The following is an 18,692-nucleotide window of genomic DNA, read 5'->3' as shown; positions in this document are numbered from 1 at the left end:
TTCCTAGTGGTGAAAGCTTCCTACCAGAATTATTCCCAGAGGCAGTACAGACTTTACATTTTGCCTCATCTAAATGCATTAGGAGGAGTATTAAATTTCACATGTGCTGCATATTGATGTAATTCTCCTGACATGTCTGTTTGCACCATTATGAAATAAGGGATTTCCTTTCCCTTTCTTTCCACATTCGCCTTGCTCCCTAGGGATCTTGAGGATATGATCCATTGGCATACAAGGATTATGCCTTTTACATAGAGGACTTAAAAAAAGCTTCGTCATTGTGCTAACAGAGGTCTCGGGACAGCATCCTGCATTAGCAGTGCTTGACTTAACTCACAACCTATGGCTGGGAGAGATCCATTAATCTTCCGTGTCAGGATCCCTCCAGGCCCTGCTCAAACTTTGTGAGGATGAACCCTGAGGCTCTTTTCATGTAAAAACAACACCTCTGTAGCCTACAAGCTTTCCCCAACCCAATCAGGCATTTCCTTCGGTAACATGTTTTTTAAGTGGTGTTCAGGGGGGAGGGTGTGTTTAAACAAACAGTCCCTGAATATCCCCCCAGTTATCTACAGGTACAAGGTTAGGTTGGAGGGTGTTTTTCCCTCTGCAGCCCTGGAAGGGTGAGCAGCAGTGCCCCTTGGGTCCCACACCTCTGCTGCCTCAATGCTTGGCTCTGCTTGTGACTTTATTCTGCATCACAGCTCCACGCAGTGACAGGGATGGTGAAAATGCCAGCTTTGAGCACAGCTGAGGGCCTTTTCCTTCCCCATAAATGCTGAATGCACTTAAGCTTGTGGGCAGTAAGGAGAGGGCAGAGTTCAAGAGAAGAAGAGGCAGAGTTGGGATTTTTTAAGCTTTTTTTTTCTTAACAGGCAAATTTAGGTTGCTGAAAGAGAGCCATAAAATGAATTTAACAAGCCAAGGGAAAGAGAGGAGACAAGCAATTCCTTAAAAAGTCAACACTAACCTTACTACACAGACTTGAGGGCATTCTGTCTTCCCTGGGAACACCTGTGCCTATGCTCTCAGATCCTTTATACAGGGCTGATCGCTCCATTTCTCAGCTCATCAGCTGGGTGGGACACAGGAATGTGTAGTGAAGAGATGAATATGTATACGGCTACAAAAGGAGCTGGGGAACAGCCTTGCTTTTACCTTCAGGTGAAATTGTTGGCAAAGAACCTGTGATTCTTCAGACCAAAAGTTATGAAGTTTATATATAACTTTATATATATAAATATACATATATACATACATACATGCATATATGTGTGATTTTCTATATTAATATATGTAAAAGCAATGAGCACCTACACACAGGGAAGCACCCATGTGGTCTACATCAGCATAATGTGCATACAATATGCTTGCATACACAGCTAAAAACCACATTCGTTGATTTTGTCTCTGATTCAAGCACTTTATCCAGGTGGACTGGAAACGCTGAGTCTGTCTGTGCCAGGCAGGGGAGCAGGGACTAAAGGCAAAGTCTATGAATGGGGTTTTTCTGCATGGTTTATGCTGTGCCTCTTTTTGCTTGGGTTGATGGTGACATCTGGAGGCTCTGTCGCGTGTGTGCACAGTGACTTTACAGAATCCTGGAAACACTGAATGATTTGGATTGGAAAGGACCTAAAAGACCATCTTGTTCCAAATCCCTGCCATGGGCAGCGACACCCACAAACCAGGTTGCTCCATGCCCTGTCCATACAGCTTGGCCTGGAAAAGGGCTGGGATGGGGCACTCACAGCTCCTCTGGGCAGCAGTGCCAGGACCTCAACACCCTTTTAGGGAGGAATTTCTTTCTAATATCTAACCTAACCCTGCCCTCTGTCAATTTGAAGCCAAATTCCCCTTGTCCTGTCCCTCCATGTCTTTGTAAGTAGTCCCTCAACAGCCACAATGCACTTTTTGTCTCAGCTGATGGACACTTGTGCATAAAGGGGTTTTACCCATTGAGTAGGCTGATCCCAAAAATCAGCCACTATCCATAATCCACAGGGGAAAGTGCTCTGCCTGCCTTTCTTCATGCCACCTCCCCTCACCCTGCTGTCACCACGTATGACAGATGGCCTTGGTGGGGGAGTGACAACATTTCTCATTTCTGTAACTCACTGCTCCACTTTTTGGCATGTGTGAAGTAAGTGTGGGCTTTATGGGTTTTAGTATGAGTTTGCCATTCTCCGGTTTTGTCCTTGAACCATATTCACTGAGAAAACCATGTGCCAAAGCAGGAGTCTACATGGAAATTTCCTGTCATGTTTTAACTTCCCAGAAGAGTGGCTGGAGGGCACCCTGGCTGCCACACCAAAGCCCTTCCCACTCCAGTGTGGTTGGGTACTGCTCACTACTACAAATGCCGCATATGCAAATTTCATGTACCAAAAATTGTGCTTCTGCCTTGACAACTCATTCCACCTTCACTTGTTGATTTGCCAAGGCAGGCTAAACCCTTATAGAGACCCATGAGATGATGACTGGGAAACCAAACCAGCCCCAGCCCTAAAAATGACCCATGTTTGAGTGAAAAGTGTGGGCAGCTTGTGTTCAGGCTTTTGCTCAGAGAGCTGATGCAAGCAAGGAACAGACTTTTACAATCACTGCTAGAAATTCATCTTTTTTGTTTCCCCCTGGCAATTTTTGCCTATTTGGCATCCCTCAATTGTGCTACCACTGCTGTCATTCCACTCAGCCTTTAAGCACTTTGTAGGAATTGTTGCTGGGCCATGTTCTCCAGGAGCTGTCCATGCATTTCTGGGACTGTAGCGAGCTCTGCTGCATTCATTCTTCATCCCATCACCAACGTGAAGGCTGTAAGGAAAAAAGAAAATAGGAAGGAAAGGAAGAAAGGAGAAAAATATATTAAAATCATTTATGTGTTGGACTTCTATACTGGTAGTTGGGAAACTGGCTGAAGTCCTGCAGAGATTGGCATTGACCTCTAAACTGATTTACATCTTCTTTGGGGAAATATGCAGGCCCCAACCCCAGCATTGATTTCCAACAGACTCGCAGAACAGAGATGCTGAATAGCTCCTGTGTGCTTTGTGAAGAGGCAGACTGCTTGGATAGGGAGAATTGATGTCCAGGAACTGGAAGGTGCCCATACTGTGCTTCTTGCATCTTTGTAATTCTCAGGCAGTGCGTATTTTATTTTGAGATTAATGCCTGGACTTTTGAAGTTAAGAATAGACGGATGAAACCTCTTTAGGTTTCATTCTTGTTTTCCAGTAAATCTCCAAAGCCATTTTCAATTTAAGACTTTAACCTTGCTTTTCAAACATTCAATGAGTCATTTAAATGAACAGAACTGTGAACTCTGTGGGACTTCCAGTACAAATTCTGGCTTATGCTCTTTTCTGGTCTTGATGCATGGTTTTCTCCATGCCAAAAGATGAACAGTCATCTTTTACTTTTAAGAAGCTGGATTCACCTCAAACCACATTTGTTCTCTGAGAACATCAGCATCTTTCTGGCTAATCCTTCTCAAGAAAGCCATCAACTTAAATTGTAGATTGTACCTCCATTTTTCAATGACTCGTGATTGTTATTATTATTGTTCTGCTTATCAGGGTATCTCTCTTTCTGGGGATGTATTATTTCATGCTTCAGCATCTTACCACAAAGTACATATGTAGTTTCCAACCACAAATGGAAGAGTAATTGAAAGTGAAATTTGGAAAGTGTTTACTCAGGAGACATGTCTCCTAAATCATGTCAAACCGGTAATCAAATGGATTCAATAATAGCCCTAATTTTAACTCAGCATAATGAGCCTTTCCAAACCCACGGTTAAGAATTATCCTAATTGAGTCCAGAACCACTTGTGATAGTAAATGCTGAATTTTCTAAGCCGATTTTAGTTCCTGTTCTGGGCTGGAGGTGAGACTGGCTGTAGGGATGCAAGAGCATGGACAAGGCTCTCTGGAGGCAGCATTTTTGCTTCCCCCGACTTTTTTGCCCCAGAATGGCTAAATATTGACTTTACTAGTAATGTAATAAAGTCAGTGTTGCCCCAGGCTGGTCCTCAGACATTCATGTGAGGGATCCCAAAGGATCCCCTTTCCTCACAGCGTGAGATCTGGTTTATAATCTATATTCAATACCACTTTGAATCCTCCAGAATGGTACAAGGGATTTGGCTGGCACCAAAACCTGGGGCTTGTGTTTCTTTGGTTGTGATCATGAGGGATGGATTACAAACAAGCCTTTGTAGAGTGATTAGTTATGTTTGTTAAACCAGTTCTGAGCTGGATCCAGCCTTCTGGTCACGAGTCAGGCAAGAAAGCACAAGTCCAAGTGTGACAGAGTGGAAAACAGCATGTGTGTGGCCCATGCTTAGCAATTGCTGTAAAGAAAAATATGCCACTGGCTGTGTGATGTTGCATTAGCCAAGGTGTTCTGCTGCTTTGAGTAGTGCCTATGCTTCCAGAAAAACAATAATCTCTCCAAATGAACCGGCTATTAATTGAGGGAGACCTCAAAGGATCCCTAACAGCCCATATACTAATTAAAGACAGATCAAAGTGTAGTTTCTCCTGTTCTCTCTGGAGGCAAATGCATTTCTGAGGGGAAAAATAATTCCTCATGGCCTTTCCTTGGTTTCAAATGCAGAAGTGCACACTGTTTCCTAGCTGGCAGCAAAGATGTGGGTGATGTATGAGGAGCAGCACAGACTGGATGCAGGAACATGCTGCTGCCATTTAATCCCAGATAATATATTTCACAATCCTACTCCTGGAGTTTTTCAGCAGCTGGTTTAATGTATTGGAAAGTATTTGGCTTGCCTTGGAAATGTTTCCCATTTGAAAACAAGCTGCAGTGGGGGAGCTGGCAGTTGCACAGGAGGCTGCTCTGTGAAAATTGGATTCCCCTGTGTGGCACAGTGGGAATGGGTCACAGGGAGGGCTTTGAGCAACTCCCAGAAAAAGCTGCAGGCTGTACAGATCTGCCAGTGGAGAACCTTTCTGCTTGATCTCCAGAGGATTTCTGTCACTCTGTCACTTGGCAGAACAGGGATTTTGGAATGGATTTATTCCTGGTTTCTGTCCCTTGGGCAAGAAGAACGTGCAGAAGAAGAGCAAAGCCTGGCTTGTACTCATGAATTAAAAATCTTGGGATTATTTTAAAGCTCCAGATGTGGAGTAGAATCTCTGCTCTAATTCAGCTCTCAATTCAAGCCTATTTTTTTTTTTAACTTCAACTACTACAGAACCATTGTCTTGTTCTAGTTTATCAGTAAGCAATACCAGGACACCTGGTCCTGGCTGAGAGAGCCAGAGGTCTGATGCATGAGTTTGGGATACACTGAATTTTCTCTGGGGCCCTATTACCTGCACAGGAATCAACAATTCCCCCTTCCAGGGGTGAAGTGAGGACAATTTCTGTTGCTGTTGTGCGATGCTCTGAGGATGATAATTCTGGAAAAGGCTGCCTGCTCCAGCCCTGGAGAGATTTGTTGCTGTGCCTAAACCCTCTGGAGACAGATTTATCGTTCAGTTTAGGAACGAGGAACAATATCACATCCAAAAAAGTTCTTCTCCCACCCTGGCTTGAAGCTTTCCCAGGCTTGCCTTCCCCAGCAGAGAGGACCACACACCCTTTAGTGCTGGTTCTTCCTTCCACATATCTGCAGCTCCTATCTCCACCCCTGGTGCTGCATGAGGCACTGCCTGCCCTCCAGGCCCCTGATCCTGCACCCAAACTTGCCTTTTTGCATATTTTTTCCCAGACCAATCCCTTTCCCTGTGGGACAGGGGGTGGGAATGTGTGTTTTGACCCTGAAATGGATTTTATGCAGGGGAAGCTTCTGCATGGGGCACATGATGGGAGTGCTCCCCACCATCAGCACCGTGTGTGCCATCAGTGAGGCTCCATCTGGAGATGTTTTGCTGACAGAAAGCCATCACATCCTCAGCTGGCCTCCACAGAGCTGTCTCAGCGTGGGCAGAAGGCAGGGACCTTGACTGGACCAGTCTGGGGTGCTCATCTCCATCTCTTGCTGGTGAATGAGGCATTTTTTAGCTCGTGTGAATTGGATAAAAATCCAGGGCGGTGTCCCCTGGTTCCCACAGACAAAACAGAGCTGCTCGGTGGGAGGGGGAGAAAAGCTTCCAAAAACTGGCAGGGATGTGAAGAGAAAGGGTCTGCAGCACACAGCCACTGGAGGGCACAAGGAGCAAAGCTATGACCCTTCTCCAAAAGGCCTCTGCAGGAGTGAGGATTTGTGAATGGGCAGCCTTCTCTCTCAGAACAGCTGAGTGGCCCCTGAGAGGTTTTATTTTTGTAATTTTTTAATCCTTGCGGGTGTGGTTTCTGTGTTCCCAGGATGGCATCTGCAGTTGAAGGGACGCCTCAGTTCTTGGTGCCTGAGGATGGACAGCCCCACAATGGCCATTCCTGGCCAATCTTTCCCAGATCCTCGGCCTTTGGGTGTCTTTTTCAGTCCCTCTGTGCCACATGCTTACCCTGGAGCATGGCAGGAGGAATGAGTTCAAATGCCTGCACCCTATGGCAATAACTACACAGGACAGATGGACTCCTGGAAATGGGAAGTGGTTGGGTTTCAAGGCTCATTGTTAAACTCCCACCAGGGCAAAGGAATGAGAATTTGTCCTATTTTGCTCCAAGAGCCACTGCCCAGCTCTGTGCTTGCTGTTTACAGAGTCCATGGGATGTCCCTCTTGCCCTTCCTGAAATGTCTAAAAAAAGCATCTTTGGTTACTCTGTGTTACAATGGGACATCAGCAGCTAGTTCCAGGGCTGAGCTGTGTTACTTATCACAACAGGGAGTAGTGGGAAGAAGCTGAAGAAACCCTACATTAGGAGTGGGGTTAATAACCCTTCTAGGAAGGGCTGGGAAAAAGAAAAAAAAAAAAAAAAAGAGAATAGAATGATGCCTGGAAAACAATAATGTGGGTTAATGCTCAGTGAGAGTGGAAGACAGAGAGGTGAAGAGATCCCTGCCTGGGAGCATCCAGCTGCTTTCTCTGCCTGGCTCTGGTGTTGTGACAGCAATAGGACTCTGGCTTGTACAAGGACCTCTGTGTCCTATGATACCCCTGCTACCCTTCCTTGATTTCAGTCAGGTCCTGTTCCTGCTGCCTCAGAAACATTTACTGACAGTGAGACATATGAGGTGAGAAGTCAGCCTTGAGAGTAACACTGGAAAATAATTTGTGGAGGGAAAGAAAGTACATATTTGGACAGGTCTACATGCCAGGTCTTGAACCAGCAGAATGTCTTTGGCAAGAAGCATGGTTCTGTTTGACTGAGATAGTTATGAAGCCAACTTTAAGGCTGACTGCATCTTTATTACCTGAAATTGCTTTAGAGCTGTAATTTATTCTCCCTTTCATACAGGAATAACTCTGGCATGGGCTGGCCTTGCTGTAAATAACACCCAGAGGGTGAGAAAAGAATAATTATTCAGTCTGACAAAACAGGAGCTTGAAGGGCTCACAATAAGCTGTCAAATGACAGGTTCAGCACTGTCAGAGTGAGTGACTTGGTGTACTAAAGCTGTGGACTGCCTTGGGGGGTCCTGTGGGTGCTGTTGTGAGTTCAGCCTTTGGGCAAGTTCAGGGACTTTGATGTACAGAGACCTCACATCCTGCTTGGACAGCCTTGTGCCACCAGCTGCTGCCAGAGGGGCTGGTCCTCTGTGCTGGGGTGTGGCAGAGCTGCCTGATCTGCACTGCTGGGGACACATCAGGCATGGTCAGGGATGGTGTTGGGCTGGACTGACTTTCAGTGGGACCATAAACACGCACAGGATGCTTCACCTCTATGACTGTGTCTACCCCAGCTGCTCTGCCAGCTCTTCAGGGTTGGGTTTTCATGCATTTTTGGCACACAGCAGGCCTGTGACACATAGATCAACCCTTGTAAGTTCAGAGTCTTCACCCAGAGGTGGTCTGCAGGCCAGACAGCATGTCTGAAAAACCATGGCAAGATCTGAGATCCATTTTTTTTTACCTGGTTGAAGGTTTAGACACCACTCACCTTGGAAAGCAACAGCACAATAGAATCATTGCTAAATGGCCTCATAGTTCCTAAGGTATCAAAACACAGCAGCAAGGACTCCTCCCTTCAAATTGTTCTCTGTTCTTATGAAAAACTTAGAGAATAAAGTGATTGTAAAAACTGAATTAAAGACATGGGTTTATGTGTTTTTTATAAACACCATCAGAAAAATTTTTCAGAGCCACAGGGATAAAAGCTGGAATTGCCTTTATTCATCTTAGTATAAAAGAGGAAGAGGTAGAATCAATCACTTCTAACATGCTAACCTTTTCATAACCCTGTCCATTAGATGCTTCTAGTGTCTCTGAACTGAGCTCAGCTCTTGTCATTTAAACATGTCTTTGAGATCATAACACCTTATCCAATATGATGGCTCAAGTCAGGCATCTATTAAGTTATATACCCTCATTTCTTTTTCCAGAAGTGCTATGCAATGCCCCAGAAAAGCTTGTGCATGTCAGTTCCTGGAAGAGACATGATTTCTTGCAAGCTGCAAAATCTGAACAGAACCAGCAAGCTCTTCCATGCCCCTCCTCTGCATTTTTTGTGAAAGCACCTTAAGAACACCTTGCAAAGCAAGTGCACTTCTCAGGCTGTTAGCACAACCTAGCTGCAAACTGAGGAGCAAATTTCTTACCATCAATATTCAGGCTTTGTGTAACTGTAAGTCTAAAGTTCTAAAAGATCTTATCTCAGCACAAGGTAGAAGAAATTTTATTTCTATGGGAATTTCTTTAGAATAATTAACTAGCAATTCTTCAATGAAGAATTCAATTCTCAACACGTTAAGGCAATAGTATTGCTATTAGAAAACACTTTTTTTTCATTTTTTGTGTGTTCAGAATCTGCTGATAATGACTCCATTTTCTGTGCATCCCCTCCAGCACGTGGTGGTAGCAGTTCTTCTTCTGGAATAAATTGAACAGGCCAGCATCTTCTTTGCTGGCTGCCCACATTGTCCTTACTCACCTTTCCAATTTGCTGGAGATCCTTGACAATTATTTTTTCAGTATCTTCTAATACTGTTGTCAATAAATTAAACAGCAGAGCAATCCAGGCAAGGCCAAAAATAATCCAAATGGCCACAAGCACTCGATAGTAGGAAAAGTATTTCCTGTCAGACTGTTTGCCTGAAGATAAAGGGGGAGAAAGAAGGAGGAAATTAACAAGTTAAAATTGCCTTGCCAGTGTAAAGTGGAACAGCCTAATGAATTCATCAACATGCTTTATATTGAGTACTTTAAGGTGACTTTTTCACTGTAGTGGAGACTCTCAGCTCCATAGCATTAGATTAAGTCTGGGCAATTCTCTTATTGTTGCAATAAACTGATATATGCAATAAACATGATACAAATATGCTGGCCTGTCAAATGACACACTGGAATGGAAGTGAATCATTCTGTGATTCTATGGTTCTGTGATTGAGGTGAATTACCATCAGAGCAGGTTATTTTTTCACCCTTACTGCATATCAATCCCAGTTCAACTGCTGCACATACAGGTAAATGAAATAATGTGAGAAGTAGTGTTAGATTGTATTATATTATGTTGGAATTATACCCAAACTCCCAAAGCACAAAATGCAGAGCACAGTGGGCCACTGTAACCACACAACCATTATTATCTGGGTAACTGTAATTCCCTGTATTTCTATAGAGTGTGATTATAACCTAATAAATATTTCCTTTAAATTACAGGTACCTGCAATCATACAAAGAGAGTAGCTGCAATTCCTGTCTCACTTTTGAATGGTTTCAGGAGCTTCCTCCATTTATAAAACTACATTGACTGATGAGAATTTACTGACACATGCCAAGAACAGAACTTTCTATGCTGGAAACCACTGGACCAAAGCTTATTTCACACAGTCTGATCCTCTTAGCATCAGCCAGGACCTCACACCCGTTGCTCTGCATGGGTCATTTCGTTTGATCCTTCAGATGTCAGCAAGCCACCCCCAATGTGCAGAGAGCCCCACACAATATTGTCATCCTGGTACAGGTGATGTGGCCCTGGCATCTGCAGGAGCACTAGGTGATATTGCTTATGGAGTGCTCCAAGTCACTGCCAAAGGTGACCTCACATAGTTGATAGCACAGCAATGTGCACAGACAGGGAGATCACCACAAACCTCATGGTCAACATGCCCAGAAGGACCCTGGGTGCTGGCAACCCTTTTCAAGTCCTGCAGTGTTCTGTACTGCGTGGATTAAAGTGCAAGGTTTTTGTTCTTTGTTATCCAAGAGCTCTGGAAATGGGGCAGCAGTGGGCAGGTTTGTCCTCATGGGTAGGTACCCAACAGCTGCTTCTTTTTCTGCTGCTGGCATTGAGCTGGCAAAGGGATCCTCAGCCTTGGTACAAAGCATCTCCTTGTTGTGCTCTTATCTGGAGTTAGTGATGTGGGGATAGCAAAGCCACGAGTAATTTGTAACTTTAACCCAAAACTGGACTTGAGCAGGGAATATTCAATTAACAACCCCAGAGGTATCACCTATAGGTACTTGTATTTCCAACAATTAAACTGAGGCTGAGCCATCTTCCTAGCATGTCTCCCTACCCCAAACAGGCTCAGCTACAAACCAGTTATGAATTACTAAAATGCAAATCAGCTCAAACCTGTTCAGTTCCATTTGACCAGCAAAAAACCCATTTGTCATCTGTAAGCAATCCTCAGTACATAATTCTCAGAGCAGTCATTGATTCTGCTTCATTGCGAAGATGTGAAGCATTAAACTTACCAACATTTTATTACTGTTGTTAAGGCAAATTAAGATAAATAGTGGCATGGAAAAATATTTCAGCTGCAGTTAAGTCATCCTAATGAAGATGAAATCATAGAGCCACGAGGCCTATCTAATTGTTATTTTTAAATAACAATTAAAAAGTTAAAATAGAATTAATTGTATTTGTAAAGCAATATGGCTGCAGAGAAGGAAAGTGCTATGGAAATCATGGTTTTCAGTCTGTGACGTGCTGTCATTATTGTAAAACACACCTGTGATTTGGATAAGGAAAGACAATGCCACATTTTGATGCTCAGTTTTTCTCCTGATGCTCAGTGGAACCAGCCACTCCCCACCATTTTGTACAGCAGACTATTTTAAGGAATAGTTTTAGAGAAATTACAGTCAGAAGTGACACATAAGTTCCTGGAAAAGCCTGGGGGCTCCCTCTGCCAAAGTCATCAGCCTTATGTAAGAAATCCTTCCAACTCACAGAGAGGTTCCAAGGCCTGTCCAGCACTTTTGCAAGGCTTGAGAGCCCAGGGTTTGTTGTGTGCTGGATATCTGTCCCTCAGAAAGGCGTGTGAGGCTTCCAGATCCTCTGTGGGGACAGCACTGGTGCAAGTATTAGCTACAGCTTTCTTTGCACATCCCTCTGAGGAGAAGTTCAGGCTGGCAAGATGATGGCAGGACAGGTTGTTGTAGAGAAATCTTGGATTCTCCATGGAGTCCAGTTGTTTTCTGGCTTCTCCTGTGGACACTGATTTGGGTCCTGGTAATTCTTTTGCAGTTCCTTTGGAATTATTTCATGGAGAATGTATTTTGTCCAGAAGATCCACGGAAATGTTTTGAGAAGCATTCCAGCATGCTTGAGTGCAGCTTAAACAGTGTTTCTTCAGTGGAAATCCTAAACTCTGGCTTGTGAGGATAGAAAACCTCCAGAGATACTCAGGAGACTAAAGAAGGTCACTTTTGCTATGATGTATATATTTAAGACCCACTTCTAATAGCGTGAGTAGATTTCCCCAATTTCCCATGACTGAGGTTTCCGTCTCATAATCTGTTGTGTGAAGTCATATATTCTGAAACATGATCACTGATTTCATCACTCTACACTGTGAAACATAAGTTAGAGATGGCTAAAGCAGTGGTATAAACCTTGTTTTGTATGACTGTCATAAACTCTTCCCTCTTGGTAATAAAAATTCCACTTTCCCTTCCTTTACCCTTCCCTCACCAAGATACTTGTCTTCTTTGCACCCCAAAGCACGTCATTTTCCTTTTATTTTGATAACTTCGTGCTTTTATGGGCACATACAATCCCAGAGAAGTATTTCCCCCAGAACTGTACAAGGCAAAGACTCTTGACAGATTTGTCTCTACAGTACATTCAGTTAGCCTACAGGAATTACAGTCATTATCCTGGTGTTTTGACATGTTTCCTCTGTGGAACCAACCTTACCTACTACATAATCTCCAAAGCCAATGGTGCTGAGGGTGATAAATGCAAAGTAAATCCCTTCGCTGTAGGACCAGCCCTCTGTTATCTGGAAGAAGACTGAAGGCAAGCACAGAAAAACCAGGATCCCCGTGGCCAGGAAGAACAAAAGGGTCAGAAATTTGATCTTCTTCTGAAAAATAAACCAGTTCAATTACAATCATGATTTAAAACACAAAATAATGCTGGCTATTCAAAGTGGGTGGCTATCTGGGATCAGGAGGGTCTGAAGGAATTCTACTGAGTGCTTTTCCTCTGGAAATAACTTATTCTTGCTTACAGTCAGGGGGAAGCCAAGTGTTACGGGTGTTGAATGTCCAAAGTGACCCTGGAAGATGAAGTTTTTTACCTGATTGCACCAATAACTGTGACTATTGGAGGAATTCCTATCTAATGACATTTACCAGAGTCAAACCACTTCCATGTATCACCATACCACTTCATTTTTAATTTTTAAGTATTTAGGGTTAGCACTTAAATTCAGATTTGCCTGGGAAAACAGTCATTTTTTAGAAAAAATAGTTGCACCATTTCTGACAGTACTATCTTGAAGAGCCTTGATTACTGACTTTATTTCTCAATGCCACAACTTGGCTCCTACCCAGTAGATATCTTACTGAAAAAAAAAAAAAAATTAACTAATGAGCTCTTGATAAAGAAGAGCCTGGACAGTGACTTTTGAACCATTCTACTTCCCAGCAGTCATGAAGAAGCTCTGACTAGAGAAAAAGACTTGTTATATGTAGAGAATTATCAGTCAGACACACATAATTTCTATGTATGGAATTTTCCAAATCCAGATTGCCTCAAAATTAATGGTAACTGGATAACTTTTCATGCCTTCACGTATTGTGTACATGCTTGAGTCAGTATCTGATTGAGCCTTATCTTCTGTTTAAGTTTGCCAGATATGACAAGAAATTCAGCAATCTGAACAGGGTTATCTGCAGCAATCATACCTTGTCCTGAAAGAGAATTACGGTAGGAGACACAGAAAAGCTATTCTCAGTCCCTCAGCAGTGCTGAGAGAAGAGGAGGAACTGAAAATAAATTGGGGTATAAACCAGACAAAAGACATCCTGTCTGTGACTTGTTACAGGTGTCTCCTCATCTTTCAGCAACTGGGCTCAAATGGACAACTTCAGCCTGATGCTACCTTTCTGTCAAAGTTAAGGGTGGAGCGGGCTGAAGGGCTGGGTAATCAGTTAGGAGGGGTAACACGCCATGCACTGAGTCAAAATCCACTGAAACCTCTACACCTCACCTAATTTTTACAGCTCTGCGCAGCTCACCTGCTTTTTGCTGTCTCAAAATGAGATGCTTAATCACCCTTACTGGTTTTTAAAGGGATGCATGCACTTCCCTAGGGTGTTGGCTCCTGAGATAAGTGTCTCAAGAAGCAGGGTGAGATGCCCACTCTCTCCACAGATTGATGAAGAGAGATGGATTTCTGCCATGTAGATGGAAGACAAAATGCATCCCTTTGTCTGAGTATCTCCTCTATGGCCAACATGCCTGCTGCTCTGCAAGTAAAGAATATCTCTTTTCCTGCCCTAGAACAACATCTAACCCAGCAAAAGAGAAACTATAATTAAGGATAAGGCAGCATAAAACTTGAGAAAAACACTAGAAATTAAAATATAATTATGCCTGAGTAAGTAAAACCAATTACCTTTCTCATTCCTTTCTCGTACAGGAATTTCCCCAGCTTTTTACAGAGCAGTGAGAGCATCTTACCAACACGGTGCAGAAAAACAATGTTCAGAGGGATTCCAAAAAGAGCAAAAAACACACAGAAGATCTGTCCCCCAACAGTTTTAGGATGTAATGTGCCATAGCCTATAAAAAAAGATGAGTCAGAGGAGATATTCCAAAGAACTGGAGCCAGTTCCCAGTCACATTCACTCTGACTCCAATCCAGCCTGCCTTTGACCCTAAAAGATGTGGCTAGTGCTTCTCAGCCCAAATGCACTCTTTTTACCTCTGAGAAAGGCAGTTAGCAGATGAAGTGGTTCACCCTGCATGTTTGGGGGAATGAAGAGAGCACTGTGTGTTCCCAACACAGCCTTAGTGGGAGCAAAAACACAATCAAGAAGAGATTATGGGAAACATGCTCTGTCCTGTGACAAATACATGGGAAGTCAGAAAATAGAAGTCTGAGGATCTGGAAGACATCAGGGCTGGAGTCCCAGGCTGTTAGAATCACATGCAGCCATCTCCAGCTTCTTGTTGATGTGTCTGTGTGTTAGTGACCTCCCTGGCTACATCCCAGTAAGTTGCTATGTGCAGATATGTGATTCCAGTCCCAAGGCAGTGCAGTGTGCATCAGAATAGGTGGTGCTAATTAGTCCAGACCTTGCTGGTGGCTGATTTATTCATGCCAGAGAGATGTTTGTCTTAAAGTCCTACTAAGAGAGGAATTATCTAACAACAACCCCAAACATGTCCTTTAGTCTCAAGACTCTTGGACCCCATGAGGTACATCCCCCAGTGCAAGAGTACTGAACTTTGTGTGTGTCCTTAAGCTATCGATACCCTGGGAAAATGCATTTTCCAAGCACAGTTCATCTCAAGGCATCCATTACTTGGAAAATGCAATATTTTCTTTGGAGGAAAAGACAAAACAACTGAGTGATTTTTGGGCTACTAGATTCCCAAATGCATGAGCTCTCTTGTGCTCACTGTTGCAGAAATATTTCAATTTCAATGATGGGTCAGAACCCTCCCCTTCTACAGCAGGAGATCTCCCTGCGGGCTCAGGCAGCATTTACACAGCTCCCATGATGCAGGACACTACTGGGGCCCTTGGGACATTTCACACTCACACATCAGTGAGGCAGATGTGCTTAGGGTCTGGCAACAGTGAGGCCACAGCACCACTCTGTAAAAACAGATTTGACTTCCACTGCACTGGCTGTGAAGCAGGTGCCAACAGTATGGATTTTATCCTTTAGTTTGGCAGGCATGCACTTTTTGGGATGTACCTTTGAAAGAAAGAATGAAGCAGGTAGGGGCGGGCAGGCTCTGTAAAGGTCAGGACAGCTTGAAGCAGCAATGTGAAATTCTCAGCATTTGCCTTTATCCCTTCCTATTTTTTTCCTCCTGGCATGTTACTGATTGAATATGTAAATTAACAGCTCAAAACTGGTTATGGAGACAGTGCTCAGGCCCCAACAGGATTCACTTCTTTCTTTACATTTTTTATGCTTTACAGCACTCTCATATTTAAAGCCTGGAATAAACACCAGGAAAGTGAAGTTTATCTCCCAGCCACAAACATCAGCAGAGTGAACATTATAACAGATGACTTTAAAAGAAGAAACAAGTGGAAAATAATAGGAAAGGCCACTGATACTTGACAAGCCAAATTAATGCATGAAGAGCTGTGCAGTGGGAAGGTCTTAGGACTAAGTCCATGCCTGCTTGCCACCCATGACAACAAAGGGCTGGAGATTTTATCCTGGAAAGTGTTATCCATTCATGTCCTAATAACCAGACATAATAAGCATCACTCACACACAAGCAAACATACATGGAAAGCATTAGACCTACCTATTGTGGAGACAACTGTGCCTGCAAAGAAGAAGGAGTTGCTGAAATCCCAGTTGCTTTCTTCAAACTGTGACTCATTTCCAACAGGGTATACTCCATTTTGAATGGCTTCAATCAGGTTCTGGAAGAGAAAGCAAAGTTTGGTATCGTCATGACTGCTTTCCTAAAGTGTTTGCTGCAAAAGTATTACAGGTTTAGCCAACTACTGCTCCTCTCCTGTGAGTACCACACACCTCACCTCAGAGATTGTCTGACACTATTCACCACCAAGGTTGGGGAGTCATTATTCAGTGATTTTGGGTGTTCAACTTCTGCCCTGTTTGTGCTGACTGCTTTAGTGGGTGTTTGGAGAGAAATTGTCTCTTTTAGTGTGACCAAGGTCCTTGTTTCTTTCAGGCCAAGTAGTTTGGAAAATCATGATCCTGTGAGTGACTAGGATGTGGCAGAGCCCTGGTTTAAGAGCAGGGGGGTGGTTGGTTGTTGGATTTGGACCTGCACTTGAGATAGCAGTGGTCCAAGATCTGATCACCCACCTGTATGAGCAGTGGCTCTGAGCCCTCCCAGGGGTGCATCAGTGAGTTGTGGCAGGTACACATGAGATACACTGAGAATTTCAAGTCTGTATTTAGATTAGTGTTACAGAATTAAATTCAGAGAAAGTCCATTGATTTGCAAAGCCTGACATGACACACTCTTCTCCAAACTGTATGCATGAATACACATAGATAGATTTACACATTTACACACATGTTTGCAAAGTTGCCTTTGAGAGGAGGTGAGAGGAACGTCTGACAGAGATGGTTTGGGTTGAGACTGCCCTGCCACACAAAGCTTGACTAAATATTTCTTCCACACCTCTCCAGTGCTATCATTTATCACTCTATGCATTTTCAGGCTCTTCCTTGGTTTTAATTCTAAGTGCTGGGGGTATTTTTCAGTTTTTTTAAGTTAAAAAGAAATTTAAAAAACAAACAGCATCCAGTTGTCCCTGTCTTTAGCAAACAGAGAACATTGGACAGGACATCTGGAAGGCAGGCTGGTTTGTACAAAAACAGCTGAGATAAAATCCAGGACAGAGCCCTGCCAGAAGCAGGACACATGCAGGAACAAACTGCAGCAGCAAAATCTTCCTCCCTGCTTCTTCCCTCACTATGTTTTTTGCTGGTGTCTCAGAAAATTGAAGCTAATAAAAATAATTTCTATAGCCCTTGAACAAAGATTTCTTTGGCTTAAAAGTTTATCTTTTTTTTTTTTTATTCTTCCTGAAAAGCTTTTTTTTTTTTTTAACCATCTTCCCTACCCATAAAAAACAAGGTGACAAGGATGCATGCATGGGCAAAACAGAGGCTGAATTGTTGGTTGTGCTATTACAAACACCAGTTCTTCCTCACATTTCCTTATTCTGTGAACTGGTTCATTAAGAGCTATGTTAGTTTTCCATGTGGAAGCGCTTCCAGCAAGGCTTGCTCTCCTCATTTTCTCCTACATTGTAGCAGATAGAGCTGGGAAATACCCAAGTTGAGGAGACAGTCACATTCATCTTCATCTTCCTGTGACAGGAATATTTTGCCCTCACCAGACTATCTATTTCACTTCTGCAGCATCCTCTAAAACTAAACTCAGATCACGCTACCCTCCTTGTAGTTACTTGGAGTTATTATTTTTTTTTTCCCAATCCAGACCTTTCCTTACTGTCCCTTTGTGTTATCTGTGACCATGTGGCAGCCACACCTATTCATTTCAGACATCCTCATTTTTCTTGCCATGCCACCCATTGTGTATGAGCACAGCCCTACTAAAAACCTAATCACAGGAGGCAAGGCCCCAGAAAACCAGGATATTGTGGGATGAGGATTTTTAATAGCTAACACACACAAGATTTTGTCCAGCTACACAAGCTATACTCACCATCAGAGTGAGCTGCCTGCTCACACCACAGAGTGATTTGCTGGAAGCATCCAAGTGACCACAATCAGAAGCAAAGCAGTGAGAGTTACCTGTGTAGCAAGGATGAGTAGGAAACAACATCTGATGGGGAAACATGAGGGAGAAAGGACTTCCACAGGGCACCACTCACCTTCATGAACTGCTCCATCTCTGCCACCGTGAGCTGTGTGAAGTTCTGCAGAAAAGCCTCCTTCATCTGGGCAGCTGCCATTTTCTCCTGCCTCTCTGCGGTCCTCTCCAGGGCCTGGAACACGGCAGCACCCACCAGCAGGTACACAAAGTAGCCGGCCACCAGCAAAGCCGTCTGCAGCTTGCCACTGCACATGGCCCTCAGTGCGACACTGCCGGGGACAACGGCGAGAGGTGGCGAGTGTAAATCCCTCACCCTCCTGGGAAGCCTGTCCCAGCCAGGAAGAGCCCTCCCAGCTCTGGTTTCCGCTAGGATCCTGCACTGGCAGGGACAGTGAGCTGCCAGATGCATTCATTGGGAAGTTGGAGGGGGGGGAAAAAAATCACAACAAACCCAACCTCCCCCAAGAAAAAACTTTCCATTCTCTGGGCTGCATGTTGTTTAGGGATTTCCTCTTGTCTGTGAAACTCTCCCTTGCTGAGTTCTCAGGAAAAGTGGGTCAGGATTTGAGGAGCTGGCAGGTGGCCATTTCCTTCTCAGAAGGCTCTGGGGACAGGTGAGGATAGTCTGTAAAGGGTCCACAGGGGAGTTTTCTTGGAAAACCATTGTTTGCCCTCCTGTGTCTCCTTCTGAGTCCAAAAACTGGACTCCAGGGCAAGCCTCTGATCCCAGGAGCTCCTTCTTGCCCTGTGTTCTGGGGCAGCCTCAGGGAAATGCAGCTGGACTGTTCCTTCAGGCTTCACTTGCCTGCTTGCAGCACAGGACAGGGTCATGCAGCCCTGCAGAGCCCAAACAGCTCAGAGCAAGACCTTGG

General features: G+C 43.9%; 1 protein-coding gene across 3 annotated transcripts; it reads right to left on the bottom strand.

The window, feature by feature from the left end:
* Positions 1–736: 736 nt before the first annotated feature.
* On the bottom strand, positions 737–18,219 carry LOC131574668 (potassium channel subfamily K member 16-like). Of its 3 annotated transcripts, XM_058829290.1 has the most exons (6): positions 17,879–18,219; positions 15,802–15,922; positions 13,922–14,088; positions 12,214–12,382; positions 8,998–9,158; positions 737–2,814 (listed from the first exon to the last, which is right to left on the bottom strand). In XM_058829290.1, exons 1-6 carry the CDS (start codon positions 18,071–18,073, stop codon positions 2,800–2,802), a joined length of 828 nt encoding a protein of 275 aa, XP_058685273.1. In that variant the 5' UTR covers positions 18,074–18,219; the 3' UTR covers positions 737–2,799. The 3 variants fall into 3 exon arrangements, with proteins under 3 accessions (XP_058685273.1, XP_058685271.1, XP_058685272.1); XM_058829288.1 differs by lacking the exon at positions 737–2,814 and having other exon boundaries at positions 8,219–9,158; XM_058829289.1 differs by lacking the exon at positions 737–2,814 and having other exon boundaries at positions 8,219–9,158; positions 12,214–12,379.
* Positions 18,220–18,692: the final 473 nt, after the last annotated feature.

This window comes from Poecile atricapillus, chromosome 1, assembly GCF_030490865.1.
Source record: "Poecile atricapillus isolate bPoeAtr1 chromosome 1, bPoeAtr1.hap1, whole genome shotgun sequence".
NCBI classification, from domain to species: Eukaryota; Metazoa; Chordata; class Aves; order Passeriformes; family Paridae; genus Poecile; species Poecile atricapillus.
This window is presented reverse-complemented; position numbering and strand designations above follow the sequence as displayed.